Source organism: Dermacentor andersoni, chromosome 1 (assembly GCF_023375885.2).
Source record: "Dermacentor andersoni chromosome 1, qqDerAnde1_hic_scaffold, whole genome shotgun sequence".
Taxonomy (NCBI): domain Eukaryota; kingdom Metazoa; phylum Arthropoda; class Arachnida; order Ixodida; family Ixodidae; genus Dermacentor; species Dermacentor andersoni.
In genome coordinates this window covers 79,450,826-79,470,688 of record NC_092814.1, presented here as the reverse complement: position 1 = coordinate 79,470,688, position 19,863 = coordinate 79,450,826, and the positions used below count along the sequence as shown (strand labels likewise).

Here is a 19,863-nt window from a genome sequence, read left to right as displayed (position 1 = left end):
CAATAAGCCTTTATTTCGCTAAACTCAATTAGAAATGAGCTCGTTTTCGAAGTCAATAGAGACTTCTTACACAAGAGAAAGGTACGCAAAGCTACGGAGAAAGCGAGAAAGAGAAGAACGTTTCGTAATTACGGCATTCAGCACTGCCTTGACGCTAAAACAGAAGAGAAGCGCAAGGCCGGTGATGGTATGGTTCAGCAGGGAGATTGTTTGCGGAATACATTCCGAATAATATTACTCTTGTATTATATTGTATGCCTCTCTCTCATCAGTGTAGTCCCAACACTCGTGCTTTCTTTCCCCTTTTTGCGCACCCCGACCCTTGTGCGAGTGCTCAGCTCACCGGCCATTGCCAAGCAGACCGAAATCAATAAGAGGTCCCCGCTATTGCGCCCCGGACAGGCGAACGAAGGCCGAAAGAGCAGTCGCAAGACCGATGGCTTTTCGCCGCTTCTATTATTGTTCTCCAGAGCTCGGGATCGGTTTCCGAGAAATCTTGCCTGGGACCCAATGAATGCGTAATTAAATGTGTCGCCTCTGCTTGCCGACATGTCCACTCTGGCTTAATGAACATAAATTGCTTCGTTATAGTATCACCGAGGAAATGCAAAACCACAAGCGTGAACGAAATTAAGCACGTCAGTGGATTCCTCCACTGCAGATTCCACGCGTTCGATGCACCTGATGTGTTCCGAGAGGTTGGTGCAAAAGAACCTTGCCTTTGCGAGCGCAGCGTTCTTCGCATTTGTGTGCCGAACGTCCAAGACATCGAGAATGTTCGTCTGCGCGTTGAATTCCATAAAATGCTTTATGCAATATCACGATTCTTTAGTTGTTATATTCGGGTACAGCAAATATTCTGGTTGTGTACACGTCTTCATTTTTTTTTCTCTTTCTCACTCTCCTTCTCAGTAAGTGAAAGCCGGCACGCAGGCGGCCTAGAGACAGGTGCCCGACAGATTAGGCAAAAAACCGTCAGCTTGGTGCCAGGCTCCGGTTTAATCTCTCGAACGTTGGCCCGCGATAGCGCGCGCTGAGCGGAGCGCTGGCGCATGCTGCAGTGGGAACTCGAGCGCGCCTCAGCTGCGGTGATGCGATGTCAGTGCGGGTGCCACTACCGCTCTTATGTGCCAGAAAGTCGAGTGGTGTTTGGGCGTATTATAGGCGGATGAATGTCGTTCCTTCGTGTGGCCCAAAATGTGCCCCTGATATTGTATTCGTGTCCATATCATGAACAGGTTTGTGGTACTTTCGTCATGCAGAAGGTTACCTACTGATTGATAAAATCTTCCTAGCGTTGAAAAAGACAACATGTATTCGTTTTGCGTATTCCTTCACCAATAACTTCGGATCGGAGTAGTTGACGCGACATGGTCGTAGGCCTAATCGGCGCTGTGAAAACAGTGATGCAAGAAATATTCAAAGTGCAAGTGCTAGGTGAATACATGGATCGACCAGTCTATATTTGTGCATCCTCCTTTTTCCGGGTGCTTGAAAGACCTTTTCTTTATTTCTTTATTATAGCGCTCGTCTTTTTGCGTTTCTTGCATCACTGTTTTCTTCGTGCTGGTGAAACTTAAAACATTCGTTTTTTATTCTTACTTTTTTCTTGGCTTTAACCTTCTTACAGACATGGTATCTGGCACAGGAAGATATTTTTCCTCTTATATTTTTAACGAGGAATATGTTCGCGCAACTTACGTCAGACATTTTGATCTTGCTTTTTTTTTTTTCAGTACACAAACAGCGGGTTCTTCTTTCTTTCTATTCCATTTTTTATCTTTTTTTTCTATGGCTGACTTTCAGTGCTACAATATGTACAAATTGCATTTCAAAGATACTGCGCTAATTATCTGTGTCTTTATTAACATTGTGGTAGCTCCCTCTGTGAGTAATTAGTACCGCATTGCCGTCCAGGGACTCGACGTAAGGATTCCGGGTCTGTATTCGTAGAAAGTTATTGCGCTAGATATGTTTGTAAGAGCAGATCCTAACCAATAGTGCGGGTTGACATAATTAGAGAAGGAGACCACCCAATGGAAAACAGCACTTACTAGCGAAAAGCTTTGTGCACCGGTAAATAAGGCAAACAAGGGTCATAGCTTAGTTGCACAGGCTTTAGAAATTGCGAAAAATAAAAAGTAAACGTTAATACTATTATGCAGTATAAGCAGATGATTTCGGATTAAAAAAGATCACCATTTCTGTCCTTTACTTCAATAAGCTTTCATTCAAAAGTTATGATCGTAAAAGAAACAAAGAAAGAAAGAAGGACAGAAAAGGTCGACATTGGTCTTCGGATAATCGCTGAGAAAAGTATACCTAACATTTTAAATATTGCAACTGAAAACACTAATAAACCATAGCCACAGCAACCAGGCACAACTTTCTCGATAACCATATCGCGAAACAGCAACATTTTCAGCAATGCTGGAATATTGGCATAACTTTCCCCGAAATAACATCCGCGACACACCGCGTTCATTGCAGCACTCGCCGTGCGATTCCTATTTGAGCCATAATGTCGAAATAGCCTGTTCTCATACTTTCTTTTTTTTTTTCTCTTACTTATTTCTCAAATCGCGGAGACAACTTCTTTTTTCTTTATTTCAATTCGTTATCAACCTGTTCTTTAACGGGCCGCGAGAGTGAAGTCAATGTGCGTGCGGCGCGGCGGGCGCGTCTGAGCCAACCAACGCTCTACTTTCGCAGACAAGCCCATCCTCAGCGTGGAGCTGGGACCGCCGTACCGCAACTCGAGCTTGGTCGAGGGTTCGGACGTGTTCCTCGAGTGCAAGGCTCGCGCCAACCCGCCGGTGAGCGACGTGGGCTGGCGGCGCGACGGCAGCGTGCTCGTGCCGTCGGCTGGACCCCAGGAGCTCGTGGTCAACGACAACTTCCTGGCCATCCAGAAGCTCAGCCGCCACGACTCCGGCAACTACTCGTGCTTCGCCGGCAACTCGGAGGGCGTCGCCGAGAGCGCCTGGTTCGGCCTGCGCGTCCAGCGTAAGTCTCCCCGTCTTTCGTCCGGGCACTTTTGAAGCGGCAGGTTCCTTGGCGGTTAGACTTTATATGGCTAATTAGATTAGGCTATACAAGATTAGGCGCTCCACATGGAGCTTTGGGTAAATACTTCGGGCGAATAAAAAAAATGTGTGCGTGAGAAAAGGAGGGCGCCTTACCGTAAAAACAAAGAAGAAAGATATCGCAATTTTCAGTCAACTTCTTAGCACTGGTCCTGTGTGTGCTCCCAAACTCGTTCTTTTTCTTTCTAGTTTTTTTTTTCGCTGCTGATTATTCCGAAATATTCAAGGCAAACAAGCGTTTCGAGGAGCTTAAAATAGCAGTTGTTGCTGTCCATTTGGCGTCGAACCGCAGTCTGAGGCACGTTGCTTACGAGTTAATAACTCAATCGAAAAATAAGCCGAGTTTTTCATCCGCTTGTATGCTGCTTCCTCCCGGTAAGCAAACAAGCTGGAAAAAAAAGATGGGACACTGCGCCTTAGCAAACTGACGAGTCAGGCTTGTTTAAGTTTAGCCCGCGTTCAGAGGGCTGTTTTATGGGTAAATGAAGAACGTTGCCAATGGTGAACAGTTGCGTGGGCAACAGTTCGCTCCGAGATAGCTGCCCGGAGCTGTTCAGTGGTGTGGTAACGCCGAGTCGCATGGCAAGTGGCGTGGTTCAAGAATGTGACCGAGATTCCCAAACAGTAAGCAAAAGACATTGAAAAGAAATGGAGGCAATACAGAATAAATCGATATTACTCACGGTAAACAGGCGCGCACAAAACAGGTGGACACGATAAAAGCCGCAATTTAGCCAGTGCGCGCCAAAAAGGCAGAAAATTATATATTTCGCGAGGTATTTAGAACGAGATCAAAGGTTCGGTACTTTTGTTGGACACATAAAACAAAGCCTATAGAGCAAAAGATTCAGTCCTTACAGAATCTTCTACCTGTCATTTCGTAATATATTTAGAGGGGCGTGCTTTTAGTCTGCCTCTAAAAGGCCGCCTCGTTTTTAACAAAAAAACTATTGTAGCATGGCGCGCATAAAGCACTAACCGACGTGTTTCACAGCACGAAGCATGCATTTACTGCTGCACATGTTGTGTGCACTATTTCTGTCCTCGCGGTGGCCACACGTGGTGCACCAAGGCGCGCAGGGATATCACCCAATCCCAGCCATGAATCTTGCTGTAACTTTTGACAAAAATAAATAATTTTATAATAAAAACTCAATATTTTTTTTTCCTTTTGTTTTCGAGGATATAACGCGTACGATGGACAACCTACTACTCCGGTCTGTATTTTTTTTTTTTATCTGTACGCGAATTTCACCGTCAAGCTGATTTCAGGAACAGTCATTTCACGGCGCCTGAAATCCCGCGTGGGCGTCCTCCCCGAGTGGACTTTTGACAGATGACGGTTTGTTATTTTATTTTACCTATCATCTTCTACAATTAGTATTCAATGTTAAAGGATAAGGCTGGAAATCTTATAGGGCATATACAGGGTGTCCCACGCAACTCGAGCCAAACATTAAAACTATGCAAATGCCACGTTGCTGGACAGCTAGAACCAAGGTAATGTTGTTTGCCGTCGCTTAGAGATAATCAGTTTACCTTTCTTCATTCCGCCTAATTAGATCATTAGTCTTAATTAATTATACAATCAACTTCTCAAATAATATAATTAGATGAAATGCGCCAATGAGAAAAGTGTAGAGCAACATGAAAAACTTCCGATACATCTTTCTGTTGCTTGATACGTGCTATATAAGTGTTTTTCCGAGCGTGAAAGATGCCCGCGAATACACGCAAAATTGCCGCGCAACTGACCGCTCGAGGCACTTTCTAGCGCCGATACAAGAACAATTTTTCTGATGGTTTGTTGCCACAGACGCTTCGGACTATTGTAATTGTTATTATGCACTAGTGCGTCCGTTATTGCATTCTTTTATCTTAGCTTCTTATTTTTTTTTCCTGTGAGATCTCCCGACGTCTCCCATCAATGCTATAGGAAATGCGAGTAAATACAAGCGAATTACCGGCCCACACTGTCCGCGGATACCCATACGTTATGGCTGGCGGCAATATTTCTCGAACATACGGAGATATAGTAGCATGACATGTCGGTTCATCATGAAGGAGGTGAGCAACGTTCAGCACACGAAACCGGTAGTATCCACCCGAACCAAGATTTTTATCATCTGTGCCTCTCTGTCCGAGCACCTCCACTATTTTCTAATCAGGCGAATTATCCAGAAACATCTTTACGTTTTAGTAACACCCTGTTTTTTTTTTCTTCTTTGGCTCAGGCACGGAATGTTGATTACGGTGTTTATATTAATTGCCAAAAGACTACGAACGGACCAGTTAGAGTAAACCAAAAGGTGTCTGTTGAAGCAGGCTGCTGGGAGGTAATGTTATTACCTATAATCACCATGTTGCAGCGCGCTGGGCTAAGTGAAGAGAAGCGCCTGTTTCTTGTCCCACCGAATGGTTCAGCGAGAAAAGCACAGCCACTCCTGGGCTATCGGTTGGCCTCGGCGTGACGTGTACCGAAGTTAACGCGCGCAGGCCATATGTTCACGAGGAGGCTCTTCCCCGTGGGGAGGCGATGAACCCGACAAGGCTCACTCGTTACTGGTGGAATGTTTTCTTTCGGCGCAGGATAATGTTTACTACGCGGCGATGGCGGTGGCGCAATATTTTTCTTTGTAGCATCATCTAACTTTCAGTACAAAAGCGTAACACCGCGTTGCAGTACGCCACCAGGCCAGTGCCGAATAATTAGCAGCAATGCTGCTTACAAAATTGCTCGCTCAAGGTGGCAAGCAGCTTTACTCAGCTGCGCGAGAAGTCGCGTTAAGGAGATGGAATTTCAGTGATTTTAAATGGTTTTCCATCTCCTCGCCGGTGGCGTCTCTTTCTTTCTTTGTTCTTTTGTTTTGCGTCGTCAGTCAGACACTTAAATAAAGGACATGAACATGTTCGCGCTTCCAACTGCACATTAGTGTAGTGTAACGCGGAAGGTGAACATCCGTTAATATTTATACACCTGTTCAAGTGCTGACTGCTCTATATTATGCGTCAAGACTGTTGTAGCGTTTATCGTCTGGGAAAAAGGTTTTTCTATGAGTTCTTTAATTCGAGACAGCCTGTTCTGACTATGAAAATTGAGGAAGGAAGCTGTACGAAAAACTTTTCTCCAAAATCTGTCTTAGTTTCCCGTGTTCTCAAGTGTTCTTCAATGTATATTAAAAGCTCAGACCTCTACACCCAGAGCTATTAGACTGCCGGTAATTAAATCCACTGTTACTTACTACTCTATTCTACACCGAGTGGAGGTACGTCTTATAAAGACGTCTTTTGCTGTTAGGCTAAATTGAGACGAAGTCGGGGAGAGTCTGCAAGAGATGGACTGAAATTGTATTTGCACAGTCCATCCGATTTTATTTCGCGTTTAAATGTACGACAGATATGTTCTATATTTTCTGCAAGCACTTGATGCGAGATCTGCAATACTACCACTCGAAAACAAATATTTGTTGCATTTAACTTACGTGCCTTATTAATATGCCTGAAAATAATTTTATCCTATTTTCATTTTTTAGCATATGGTATTTAGGAGATGTTGTCACCTTTAATTGGCGCCGGCTACTCCTTTTCACATAGGAATTTTAAAAAACGAATAAATCGTAACAAATATAGCTAAATCATAACAACACTAATTCCGGTAACATAAGTACACTCATGTCACACTATAACTGAAAGGCAACTCCAAATAATAAAAACACAAAGTCCAGTCACGTAAGTAGACTAATGTAACACTGAAACTGAAAGTCAACTCAGTAACACAGCAACACAGAGTCCAGTCACATATGTGCACTAAGGTAAACACAAAGTCCGGTCACTTAGCTAGACTAAAATAACGGCACATAAGAAATCACGGATTAAAGTCTTATGAAGTTACAAAAAAACCAGGCATTGGATTGGTCAAAGTCGGGTAAAAGAAAAACATACAATGCGCTATCACATTTAAACACTTTATTCAATATTTTCCGAGAATATCGCTCGCTTCTAGTAATCTTCGAAGAGCCAGCAACGCTCGTCTTTGCAATGAGTATATTGTCCAAGGACTTGAGATCTTCCTGAGGATGAAGGGCCTGCGATCTAAGGCCACTTAATCAAGTGCTAAGTGTTGTCTGTGTGTGTCGTGTCGCGGACATTCTAGCAGAAGATGCTGTACATCTTCATCAGCGTGACCGCAAGTTCATTCTGCACTATCCGGTCTTGAAATTTCATGTAGAAAGTGTTTTGTGTATGCGGTACCAAGACGCAGACGGTGAATCAGCGTTTCAGAGGCTCTGGTTGTATTTAGTGTGGACGGGATTCGAAATTGAAGCGATGGGTCAATGTGTAATAAATCCGACGATTTCGTGTTCTGATCAAACCATGTCACTTTTCAACCACGGGCTGATATGTCTCAGTATGCGGCGCAATTCGCCTTGTTTTAGAGGGAGACCTTATGTGGCGTTATTAACATGCGCTTGTCCAGCTTCCTTATCTGCTGCAACATTCCCAGAGATATTGCAGTGGTCAGGTATCCATTGGAACGTTACTGTGCGATTTTCTTCACTTGATTTTGTGAGTTCCATAAGTATCTCGTTAACTAACGCCATGTTTTGTGAATTGCTGATGTCACTGTGAAGTGAAGACAAAGCTGTCTGCGAGTCACAAAGGATGACCCATTGTTCCCCATTTTGCATTGAGTTTATGTAGCGTAGCAAAGACAATATTGCAAAAGGCTTCGCTGTTGTTGATGACGTCGCGTGAGATAGTTTAAACGCTTGCCTTTGGTTCCATTCTGGAATGACAAAGGCAGCTGTAGAAGAATTTGTTTGGCAAGAACCATCTGTATACGCTTGAATATAGCCAGGGTATTTAACGTATATTTGGTATAACGCCAGTTGTTGTGCTGCTAGCATAAACATATCTCGTTTGCAAATAATTCCCTTAACCGAAACTTCAATTTTTGGAGCTACGAGTCGCCATGGGGGGTAAGAGATATCTGATAACCAAAATTCGTGATGTGGTAGTAGATCTCTGTGCACCTGAATCACGGAATTGATAATTTTATTCTTTTGATAAGCTACTTCTCCAACGTACCAGAGGGAGCTTGGCAGGATGTATCGGTCATCTTAAAGTTGTCAAAAGCAGAAGGAAACAAGGAAGGTGTATCCTCGCGCAAAGAGAAGATTTTTTCTGGTGTTTTTTTCTTTTGCCACGCGTCTGACATGTCTTACTTTTTCGCGATAAGCATAGAAACAATAGTACTGTAGGCCACTTCCTAAAGAACGGCTGTCTGTACAACTACCCCACAGGTTTTTCCGTGCCATTTATGGGACCATTACCTTCAAGCCCCCTAGGGATACAAAAAACACTCAACACGGGTAACGCTTACACCTACATACATTACCGTCGTTCTCTTTCTTTTCTTTTTTTCGTTTTACGAGTTCAGCACATTACTCCAATTAGGAAAGGCGCCCTACTCGAAGTAGGTTCCTTTAAAATGGTAGCAAGCTCGCGGTATTTGTTTTATTCTCTAGAAATTCCTCTATAATGGTAACGAGTTGAAGAATGTATGTGTATACTGACATGTCGACACAGTTCTGGTCACGAACGCACAAAATGTACACGTGGGACTGAATTTAAAATAATTAAGCTTCTAATCTCATTACTCCGGGATATCAGGCTGAGACTCTGGAGAGAAATATCAGCGGATATATACTCCAGCCATGCGACGTTTTCGCCCGAAAGTTGATTATCCCCAAGACAGTGCTGGGCGGCCTCTCCACTGCCAGTGCCATGCAGTCGCTTACATCTTTCTTTGCGTGTGTGTGTGTGCGCTGCTTCTTTTTTCCGTCCTCCCGCGAAGATCAGAAAGCGAGGCCAATGAAACAAAGGAAGGCCGCCGCCGCCGCTCACCGGTGAGCGGCGGCCGCACCGCCAGCGACAATGGGAAGAGCGGCAATTCCGTCCCGGATAGCGTACACGTGTGACGTCCCGTCGAATGAACTGCCTCCATCAGGCGCTTTCTCCTCGAGAACGCAGTAATGCTTGCGGATCTACCGCCGCCCCCAACTCCCCGCACCATTCGGGGCGGGAGGTATTTGCTCTGCTCTCGGTCAGAGAACTTTAGCGACTTCGCCTGCCCCGACGGCCGTTTGGATTTGTTTGCGCCGGACAACACAAATAGGTTCGTGCCGTGCGTGCGTGAGCGAGCGTCGCGGGAGGCCACGGCGCGCGGATCCTCTCCTCCCCCGACCGTGTGCGCTGGCTTAGGCCAGATTCCTGTTTTCCTTGACTCTGCTGGCCGCGGAGGACGAGCCCCGTCTGCCGCTTTCTCCTCCGGTGCCGTGCTGCGCAAATTGCACCCCGGCCGCGGATGCTGCAGGAGTCGTTGTGCGCCCGCCTGCTGGCGGATCCCGCGCGCCCACAACTTGGCGCACAGCTCGATGACTGACCGGCAGAATTGCCCCTCGTTTGAGAGAATGCGCGCGGGCCGGCCCCCCGCTTGTCCGGTCTTGATCTCGCCAACTTGATCAGGCCCGACCCAAAAGTGCCCCCTTTACCGTGACTTTTTCCTTTCCTTCCTGGCTGTAATTTCTGAAAGAAACCGACAGGAGAAAAGCGCACCTTCTCTTGTTTTACTCGGCTTCTTTCTTTTTTTTTTTTTGTCTTCCTTATGTCCGGGACGTCGAATTCGTGCTGATGGCCCTTTGGACCCGTATATAACCCCCCCCCCCCCCCCCCCCCCCTTGCGCTGGTTTGTTCGCGAGCGCACCAGTTTAAAAAGGAAGAAGCCACTCATCTGTAGTCGACATTTCTCTCCAAAGAGTGGAGGCACTTCTGCAGCGCCTTTAGGGTCAAGACTCAAGAGACTCGGTTGTTGCTGTACAGCGGATACGATTGAGGTGGCTTTTGTGTTTCTGGTCGTAATGAACATATCTGCCGACCTGTATACCATATTTCAAAAGGAGTTCGCTTGTAGCGTATGCTGTTAGTACCAGGCAGCGATAAGATGAGGCGAGTGAATTCAAGACCGAATTTCCAAGAAGCGGCGCTTAACGTGCCCGGATCACTAGAACCATATTAAACTTTAAAGTTATCCACTTAACAAAAATAGAGTTAAATCAACAAACTTGTTCCATATTTAATTACGGTTGCAGCAACGAAGATTACCGTTCGTGGCAATACGTCAAGTGAAGCCCTTGTAGAAAGAATACTGTCTTTTTCTATAGGTATATTTTCATTGTCATGCCATTCGTGCCACTCTCAGGAAACTGATAACTGTTGTCGCAGTGAGACAGAAGCCATATATCTTCGCGCATCAAACGTATTGTCTTTGGAATCGTATGTTAAACTGCCTGGTTTACCGCGCTGCTGTAGTATTTCTTATCTCTGGCTTTTAGAAAATTCTATAATTCCGATTTTATTCGAAGTAGTTGCCTTTTATTGTTCATCATCGCTTCTCTTTCTCTTCTTGCGGTAACCACCACTGCCCAATCGATACAGGTATTTTGATGTTCACTGCTTGTTTACTATCATAAGCACGCACTTTCCAACTTTCGGTGCCTAGTTCGCACTCAGAGTGGTCGCCCGTTCTGAGCGAGCGACTTCGCTATTGTACCTCGCCCGGAAACGTTCACATTTGGCGCGTCGCGCGACGCCTACACAGCTGCGACGTCTTGGAACACACACCCGAAGGAGCTGATCACCAGCAGTGACACTGAATGTGTGTCGTGCACGTATTCGTCGCAGCGTCAGTTCGTCTAAGTGACTACAAGGACATCTCGTGCTGCTCGCGCAGCCGAAAGTCATTTCATGTAGTTGCTGTTCAAAAGCTACAACCTCATAAAACTAAATTCGGCAACACTCTTAGTGTGCCAGGGACGCTCGCTGCATGCCGTGGAAGCGACAGGCGTAGGCAGGCGGTATGGTGACAGAACGCAAAGACAAAAGCTTTATTGCGAACAATTGCTCACAGAATGCCAAGCAACACTTAACGAGATCGGTGAGAACTCTCTGCGGTCCTCAAATCAAACAAAATTACTCGAGCCCGTCGACTATTTCTACATGCGTTATCGTAAATTCCAGAGCGGTTTTCGGCCTTCTCGTCTGCGAGAGAAAGTACTACAAAGGCCGCAGTTTATAAGGATTCGTCTCATTTTCCCTTGTTTTCGCGCTTCCTCCGCTGGATCGAACGCCGCAGCATCGTCTTTATTGCCGGAAATGGTCGCTCGGCGTGATGAGCTGTACGAAGGATGAAAAATGATGCCAATCATTGTAATACATGGACGCAGCATTAGCGGTGCGCCTGCACTATAATTATGATGCACCTACCTCGCTACTTCGCCAAGTGAGGATAACGCTCGTGCAAGGTCTGGTACAGCAAGCGTGGTCTTGCACGAAGGAGATATTATAACAGCGATAATTTAGTGAAAACAATCACCGGTCAAAAGTAAAACATCCCACGCATATAAATAGGCCCGAAATGCGTACTCTGACGTAGACTCAATAGCGCCCAAACAAAGTCAAATAGGAATGCATAACGATCAGTTTCGATGGGGATTTTCAAATACAGTGACCCAAAGGACGCTATCGACACTAGAAAAGAACCCAATTGCTAGGTTCGGCTACTCCAAGTACGCACTGCCCACGACACAGTTTTTTTGTCATTTTAGCCTATGGCAAATACAAGATGCTTGCATCCGTTGTATTTAAATGTTCCTGATGACCTGCCACCTATCTTGATGTATGCTCTTCGTGCTACACCATGCCGTTATTTTACCAGGTGGCATGGGAGCCCATCGTCCAACAAAGCAGCTTTTACCTTGGCGTCCTTCATTTCTTTCAAATGGACTGAAATGAATGAATGAAATAATTAACTAATTAATTAATGCATTCACCCATATATGCTTTTTGTACGCACTGTCCTTGAAGTTAAGGAGTAGCTTGTCAAACAAAACAAAGCCCATATTCATGAAAAAGCACTAACGCTAGTATTGTTCATAAGAGCAGAGAGAGAGAAGCTCTTTACTAGAAAAACAGAATTTTGCCGGCGTGTATACAACCGCTGGCATGCTACTCTTTATATGGATGGGGAACAGGATTAAGATTCCGGAGGAGAGTGGGAAAAAAATTAAAGAACAAAAATCAATATGAAATCCGCAAGTGGGCCTGACACTAGTACATACAGGTGAAATAACTGGTAAACTATATTCTATATGAAATATTGAAAATCTTTAAAGCTTTCCGACTAAACAAATTTCCGACAGATATTCGAACAGTAAATCCAAAACCCAGCGCTGTCTGGAAGGACCGGGCATTGGACCTAAGATGCTGGTTAGCGTTAATGGACCGTAACAAATCATTTCGATTTGTCGCTCAAAAAAATGTCTCTCGTCGCGGTACGAGGGGTATTAAAGTAGTACGTGCTCCACTGTCTGTAAGCTGCCACAATTATTACGGTAGGGATTAGTGTTACGCCCTATGCGGTACAGATAATTGCTTGTGTAAGCCACGTTTAGTCGAAGACGATGGTGCAGTGTCTCAAAATGTCGAGGAAGTGGTCGTGGAATTTTCGATTTCACTTCTGGATCAATATAACGCAGAAAGCTGTCTTGGTGAAGCGAAGATTTTAGAAGCAGTCTTTTTCTTGATGGGCATCATTTTTGCCATGTTCGAAGCGTCGGCTTTGGTAAAAAAATATTCTTCGGAAATTTCGGTATTGGAGTCCATTTCGCGCAGCTTCATCCGCTTTTCCGTTTACCGAAATACCGGCATGGCTAGGTATCCACTGGAATGGGAGGCAATGCCCAGAATCTTAGCTTTGTAGTGAAGATAGGCAGTGTCAAATGCTGCAGGTTGGTTACTACATCGCTTGTGCCTGTTTCCCATACTTTGTAGGGCTGCTTTCGAATCCGTGAATATCACCCATGTCTTTAGCGGCTGCTGTCGAAGTGCATACACAAAGGCTTCCTTAATGTCATATCGCTCATCTGACGTAGATTATATCGCTCGTTCAAGACGAAACGAGGATCGTTGCCCTGTAGAGAGCACAACGTCCGCACGATGAACGGCGTTGTGCTGTAGAGCCATCTATGAAAATGTGCGTTGCGGTTGCGTATTCTCTGTACATAAATTCCAAAGCTGTCTGATGGGTCGGTGGTTGGGGCATTTTCTTTTTCGCGTTGATTCCAGGGATATTTGGCACGATTTCCAGTGGTGACAGGGTCCAGGGTGATTTGTTTCGTGGCGTAATTTGTGACGCCTGAGCAGGAATCGAAATAGATATGCTTCCGACGGCCTGCCCAAAGCTAGATGTAGCACGGGTTCTAGAAATATCCTTTAAAAAGTGGGTCTTCGGATTCACCTCAGACACTTCGTTCACACGGAGTGTCCCCTGCGAAGTTAGCCCTTCAAGAGGCAGGCATCGAGCTTCTGCTACAATTTCTGAGTGGCACGGCCCCTTCGGAAGGCCAAGACATACGCGAAGGCAGTTGTTTCGTGCTGCCTCAAGTTTTATCTCGCTTGTGGGAGACATTTTGTCTAGGACTGGTAGGTAATACCGTAGTGTTCCGTCAACATAGGCCTTATGGAGGAGCACCACTGATCGACAGTGGCTGCCCCACTCTGATCCGGTTAAAGATCGGAATACGTGCGACGCCGAGGAAATCTTATCACTAAGTTTTTTTCACTTGAGGCAACCATGTGAGATTCCTATCGATCGTCATTCCAAGAAACCTTTGTGTCTGGACGTATGGAAGGGTGGGACCATCCAACACTAGTGGGTATTTTTCCATACACTTCCGCGTGAAATCTATAGCAACGCTTTTGTCGGGGGACAATTTCAGACCCCTTGGATTTAGGTAGGCCGATTTATTTTCCAGCGCTCTCTAAAGACGTTGTTGGGTGGCACTGCGGGAACGCGCCGCGCTCCAAATGCAGATATCGTCCGCATACAGTGTGGTGCTGACGCCAAGGTTTCGTTTCAGATGGATGAGGACTAAAATAATAGCGGGCTTAACAAAGCTCCTTGTGGCACTCCCTTCTCAACGGCATAAAGCGCTGTGGGGCCATCAGAAGTACACATAAAAAATTGGCGCCCTTGAAGATAGTCTTTAATCTATGCGTAAAGCAGTCCTCCAAGACCAAGAGTTTCCAAAGCGTGAAGTATTGCTTTATTATAGATGGAGTCATATGCTGCTTTAATGTCCAAAAATAATGCAGTAGGTGTGTTCCCACAAACGAATTCCTCTTCAGTTGATGAGACCAAGGCAATGGCATTATCAATTGCGGACCTATGTTGACGCAAGCCATTCACCGTGTAAAATTTTTGTAGTTTCCAGTCAATCCAGATACTGGACATATCATTATCGAAGGAGATTATCCAATGGCAAAGAGAACTTCTATATTCCGCCGCAGGGTCTCTTTTGACTTTAATAATTTTAATTTCTGAAGACAGACGTGTGAGCAGAAGCAGATGATTGCTAGGACCATGTCGAACAAACTTCCCAAAAACTGTGAACAGCGCGTGGCTTGAAGAGAAATAAGTACACGACAGGGGAGTGCTCATTAGCAGCCGAAGGATTTGTTGTAGCGTGCGGTAAACGAAAGCATAAAAGCATAGAAGACGTGCGGAAAAAGAATGGATCATCTCAAATAAGTCACACCTGCGACACAGCATGATACAAACAACCTACAGGAGCAATAACGGCTGCACGACAAATGAAAGGGGGAAATGAGTAGAAGTGACAAAGAAACGAGACGACCGAAACTAATAGAAACCTGAAGGTGACGAGACGGGTGGGCTGCTAAAGTTTAACAAACAAAATGTAGCAGCAAACGACAGCAGGGAGACAAAATTGGCACAATGCGAAGGAACAAAACAGAGGCTAGCTCTCGGTAAAAAGTTGGGGCGAGAAGGGCTGTACAAAAAAAGAAAAGAAAAACAAACAGCAGCAGCAGCAACAACAACAACAAAAATAATAATAAAGTTAGGATAGAGCCATGGTGGCGGGGTTCGCTACGGGAGATGCTCTGAAGAGAAAAAAAAAGGGATAAGACGTGTCGGAGAATGCGGAAAAAGTACGATAAAGCGACTAATTGCCGCTAGGGCACTTGTAGGAAATAGTGCAAGAGAAGCAAACTCAGCAAGGCCCCCGAAACAACAAAGGGAAAGAAAACCAAGCGAAAAATTTTAAAATGGGTGGAAAGAGAAAGGTCTGAAGTAAGTATGACCTACTTTACTCAGCGTGAGGCAGGGGCTTGGTGTCCTCAACCTACTAAATTGTTCACTTAATCCCATACAACACTTGCAGGCGCACCAATGACTCTTCCTATCAACGTAAGACGCTACCTCTTGTTTGGTCGCCATCCCACTCTGCCTTTTGACACCTTGCTACCTTCGGTGTCGCGACACACCACGGAATACACCCATGACACCGTTTGTCGGGCACATATGGCTCGCCAGATTGCCTGTGATCGGCTTAAAGTGGCTCAGGCGTCACAAAACACTCGCTACGACAGTCGCCACCGGAACCTTCAGTTCTTTCCCGGAAATCTCGTTCTTCTGTGGACTCCAAGTCGCCACGTCGGCCTCTCCGAAAAACTGTTGTCATGCTATACCAGGCCCTAGCGGGTATTGCGACGAATACTTAAATTGCGAAATCGCTCCTGTTGAAGACACGCCGTCCTCGTCCCGGCTACGAACTGACGTCGTCCACGTGTCCCGTTTAAAACCGTACTGTTTATCTAGTTCACTATCATTCTATCAAGCGCCGGGACGACGCTCCAGTCCCCGGGGGTTATGTTACGGTGCATTTGGACAGGACCGTGCGCGCAAGAGGGAGACGAAGATGAAGCGGTAGACTGTCTCCTGAAGCTGTGACCTTTGTACCAGCCTGCGCGATTACCGCTAACTTTTCCCCATGTAAATAGTTGTACATAGGTTTGTGCATCGGTCTTCCTCTTCGTAACAATATTATGGCCATTAGCACGGCTTTGAATTGTTTTGCGAACAGGGGGCCAGAGCCGCATAAAGCTTGTACAACTCCATCGGGTAGTCGATTGTATTGGCTTATTCTGCGTGGCAACTCCGAAAAGAGAAGTTTCAGCTGCTATTTCCTTTATATTTGGTAAATCGGAAGGTGAAGGCAGCGATTGTTGCGGACCACACTGCGGTTCAAAAGCACGTCTCGCAAGGAAACAAAAAAAAAAAAACTGTAATTCGAAGAAAATGTTGTCGCGTGCCCGTATAATATTTTCCGATCATTTCAGCCGTTTCTTTGTATCAGTCAAGTGGCCAAATTTGCACACTTCTTACGTTAAACCGGTTCTTAAAAATAGTCATTGGCTAACGACTTAGGCTGACCAATTGTACAAAGTTCTTACGAACGAAAACCTTTCTGTTTTACCCGATTAATCTTACGTAAGGCCTGCCCGCGATTGGCCGCCGCTGTGACGATCGTTTCGTTATCATGTAGATAACAGGCGCGAGCGCTATCCTCTGAGGAAACGCTGTTGTCTAAGAGAAGAATCGGGTTTTACGTTCCAGTCAATCAATTAATCAACCAACTAAGCACAATTGATTGATTGATTGATTGATTGATTGATTGATTGATTGATTGATTGATTGATTGATTGATTGATTGATTGATTGATTGATTGATTGATTGATTGATTGATTGATTGATTGATTGATTGATTGATTGATTGTAGCCCTTTCAACTCACATTGCCAAGGCCTGGCCGCCAAACATGCGACGCAAATAGTAATCCCACATATGGAGACGAAGCAGATAAATGACCCAGGTTTATGCCAGCCAAGAAACGAAAAAGAATGCAATCATGCGTGGCACTAACGCAAGCGCAGCCAGCAAGCAGCTTGAGAAATGCTCTGCGGATTATCCTATCTCCTGCAGATGTTTGATCTGGCCGTCTGAAATCAATTCTCATTTCGAGCTAAGCTCCTGGCCTTCGGTGGATGCCATTTGCAGTGCACCTTTTGCTGAATCGTTCCACGCCAAAGGCGGCTTAGGCAAGAGCCATTGCGCACAAGCGAACACGAGATATTGATAGAACGCGGAGCGGACATCATTTAAATGGCGATAAGCCGCGCTGCGACAATTGGGTCTCGTACTCGGGTTCCCTTCGCTGATGTTTAAAAGTTGTACGGCAAGGCAATTTCCGCAGCGCTCCTCTTTCATTTTTTTTTCGTTGCAGCCTGGGTGTGTTTCCACGTAATTGCCTCGGCTGAAAAGGAGAGGCGTGACCGTGTGTGCCTAAATATCTTGCGTGGTTCTGAGGCCGTACACCGAACACGCGAAGCCGTTCGATACCGAAAGTTGAATGCCACGAGAGACTTTGCATTTCAATAAGCAGCGATTTTCGCAGCAAAACGCTGTTTCAGAACAATACACTAATCGACTGGGCGTTTTCGCTGGAAAGGAGGCAGGGGCATACAATAATGGTTCTCACCAGTGCATCGTTTGTAATGCTACATCGGACGCTGGAACTGCGCATATAAGCTACAATCTGCAGTCACGCTTTCGATATGTAAGCTCAATTTCTCAAAAATGGTGAACCAGAATGCCCGGATCATCCTCAGGATATTAAGACATAAAACACGACGCACATGTTGGATTCTTTAGGCATGCTACTTTGTATATATGTTCAAAAAAGCTAATAATGATGTAGCCGTTACAACGCGTGAATCAAGCGTCTAGAGGCATTGAGGCAGTGCCTAGAGGCAGGAAAAAGGTCACGACTTGTGCCTTTTTTTAATCTTGTATTCTCGCTGCGCTACATGGATACGAGTCTGGCTGCTTAAAGTGGCACCGAACCGCGTGGAAGGAGTCGTGCCAACAGAAAAAACACAAGCTACCTCGGCGATGGGAAGCCAGGGGCAAAATAATGAGTGAGGAATCTGGAGAAGGACCAATAAAAAAGGACACAACTGAGCGCGCTGGTCAAAAGAAAACTGCTCCCAAAGAATCGTAAAACACGCAGCGAGAGTGAGAGAGAGTGAGGAGCGAACCGAAGAAAACTTGATGAGTCTTGCACCGTATCCTCCACGTCTTCAGTTGATCGTCGAGCGCTCAACTCCGAGAGCGTTCAAGGGAGGACACTTTGAGCAAGCTGTTTCTGAGACGCTCGCTGCTGCGTTTCCCTTCTGTTTTGCTTTTCTATCATAGGCTGTTCTGCTTCGTCTTCGACGCGCCGAAAGCGCTTTTCTATTTATTTTTCTCTGAAGTTCCAGTTTTGTTCTCACCGGTGCGATTCAGTGAAGTCGTGCGAAGTTATTGCAAGCAAGAGGAACATCATTTCAGACCCAGGAGGTGATATCAAGTTCACGGAGCCTTTCGCTACCTCCTTTTTCTTCTTTCGTAAATAGTTGGCCGTACACATCAGCTGCAGCGAAGAGCTCTTATATGCATTTCTTACTTTTATTACATTGCGAACTTTAAGCCTTGGTGACATGTATTCTATATTTATTGGAAGTGCAGCCGTCTTCAACTTCTCTTTTTGCCAGTGGGCTAGTTTGAGGAAACACCTTTGCAAACTGTGTATCTGCAAGAAATTTTGATTTGACCTTAGTTCACAAGGTTGGCTACAGGCTCCTTGTTGAGCAAAGTATGTGATTCTGAACATTAAATATTACCAATGCTCGTTCGGGTGTTCGAGAAGTTGGCATCAGTGTAGCACTACACCACAGTCAGTAATGTCTCGTTATATCTATCTGCTTTATTTTACTGTGCGGTATCCATTATCCACGTCAGCTGCTGCATCGCCATTAGGAAGACAAATGTGCTGCAGCAAGAGTAAATGGTGAGCACGGAAAGAAAGAAAACAAATGTAATTGTTGCTTGCCGTATTTTTCGAAAACTACCACGACGCAAAGTTCAATTTTAAGCCAAACAAAAAAAGTGCAAGCTGGACACTTGTAAGAACTAGAAGCCAACAAGGATAGAGCCCCATCTCTGCTCTCGACAGAGGCAAGCGCCCATATTCAGCTTTGGAAACATGGCTTTACTTATTGCTGTCGTGCTTCTTTAACACGGTGAAGCTTGTTCCTTGAAGGTAAAAAATGATCTGTTTGCCTCAAGATAACATAAATTTGTTAAAAATTTGAAGAGAAGGACAGAAACATTTATTCTCAAGAAAGGCAGCCAGGTTGGTACGAGCATTTGTGCTCTGGACTGCTACTCTACAATGAAGAAAAGGAAAAGAGGCAAATTGTGATAAGGAGAAGGAGGGAACAAAGTATAGCACCTTACACAGCGTCCCTATTAGAAGCGCGCTTTTAATCTAGAAACATGAAAACATACCAATAAGGTCCTTGCTGTATGCCTTGTTGTCGTTGTGTGAGGTCATGGGACCAGCGCTCTCCGATAGTACAAGGTTGCCTGCCGATACTGGCTGAGAAACCGCGTCCAGTGTCCGTCTGTCTGGCGCCTGCACTGGGCAAACAAATATGATAATGGTAAAAAATTGACAGGAGAATGGAAAAAAATAATCCGGCAGAACCCATTTCACGATAACTGCCGACATGACTGTAATTGGCAGCGAAGCAATGTATCGACAGACCGTATTGCAACCGGCTAAACGCGTCATGTATCAGGCGTGTATGCAGCCGGGATGCTCTTTAACGCTTCCATCTAGCGCCACTGCTGTGAAGTCCTCGCGTGGCGCGTTTCTGAATACATATTCAGAAAAAATTGTTTGAATATTTATGCCGCGGGTTTGACTGCGCCCACCACCGACGAAATTTGTATGATTTTTTTTTGTCATTG

General features: G+C 45.3%; 1 protein-coding gene across 1 annotated transcript in view; it reads left to right on the top strand.

The window, feature by feature from the left end:
• The window catches only part of LOC126543242 (synaptogenesis protein syg-2-like), a 523,643-nt gene that overhangs the window by 445,006 nt on the left and 58,774 nt on the right, over nt 1-19,863 (top strand). The window contains exon 6 of the mRNA XM_072287533.1: nt 2,689-3,006. Coding sequence (XP_072143634.1) covers nt 2,689-3,006 — 318 coding nt within the window. The remainder of the gene's footprint in view (nt 1-2,688; nt 3,007-19,863) is intronic.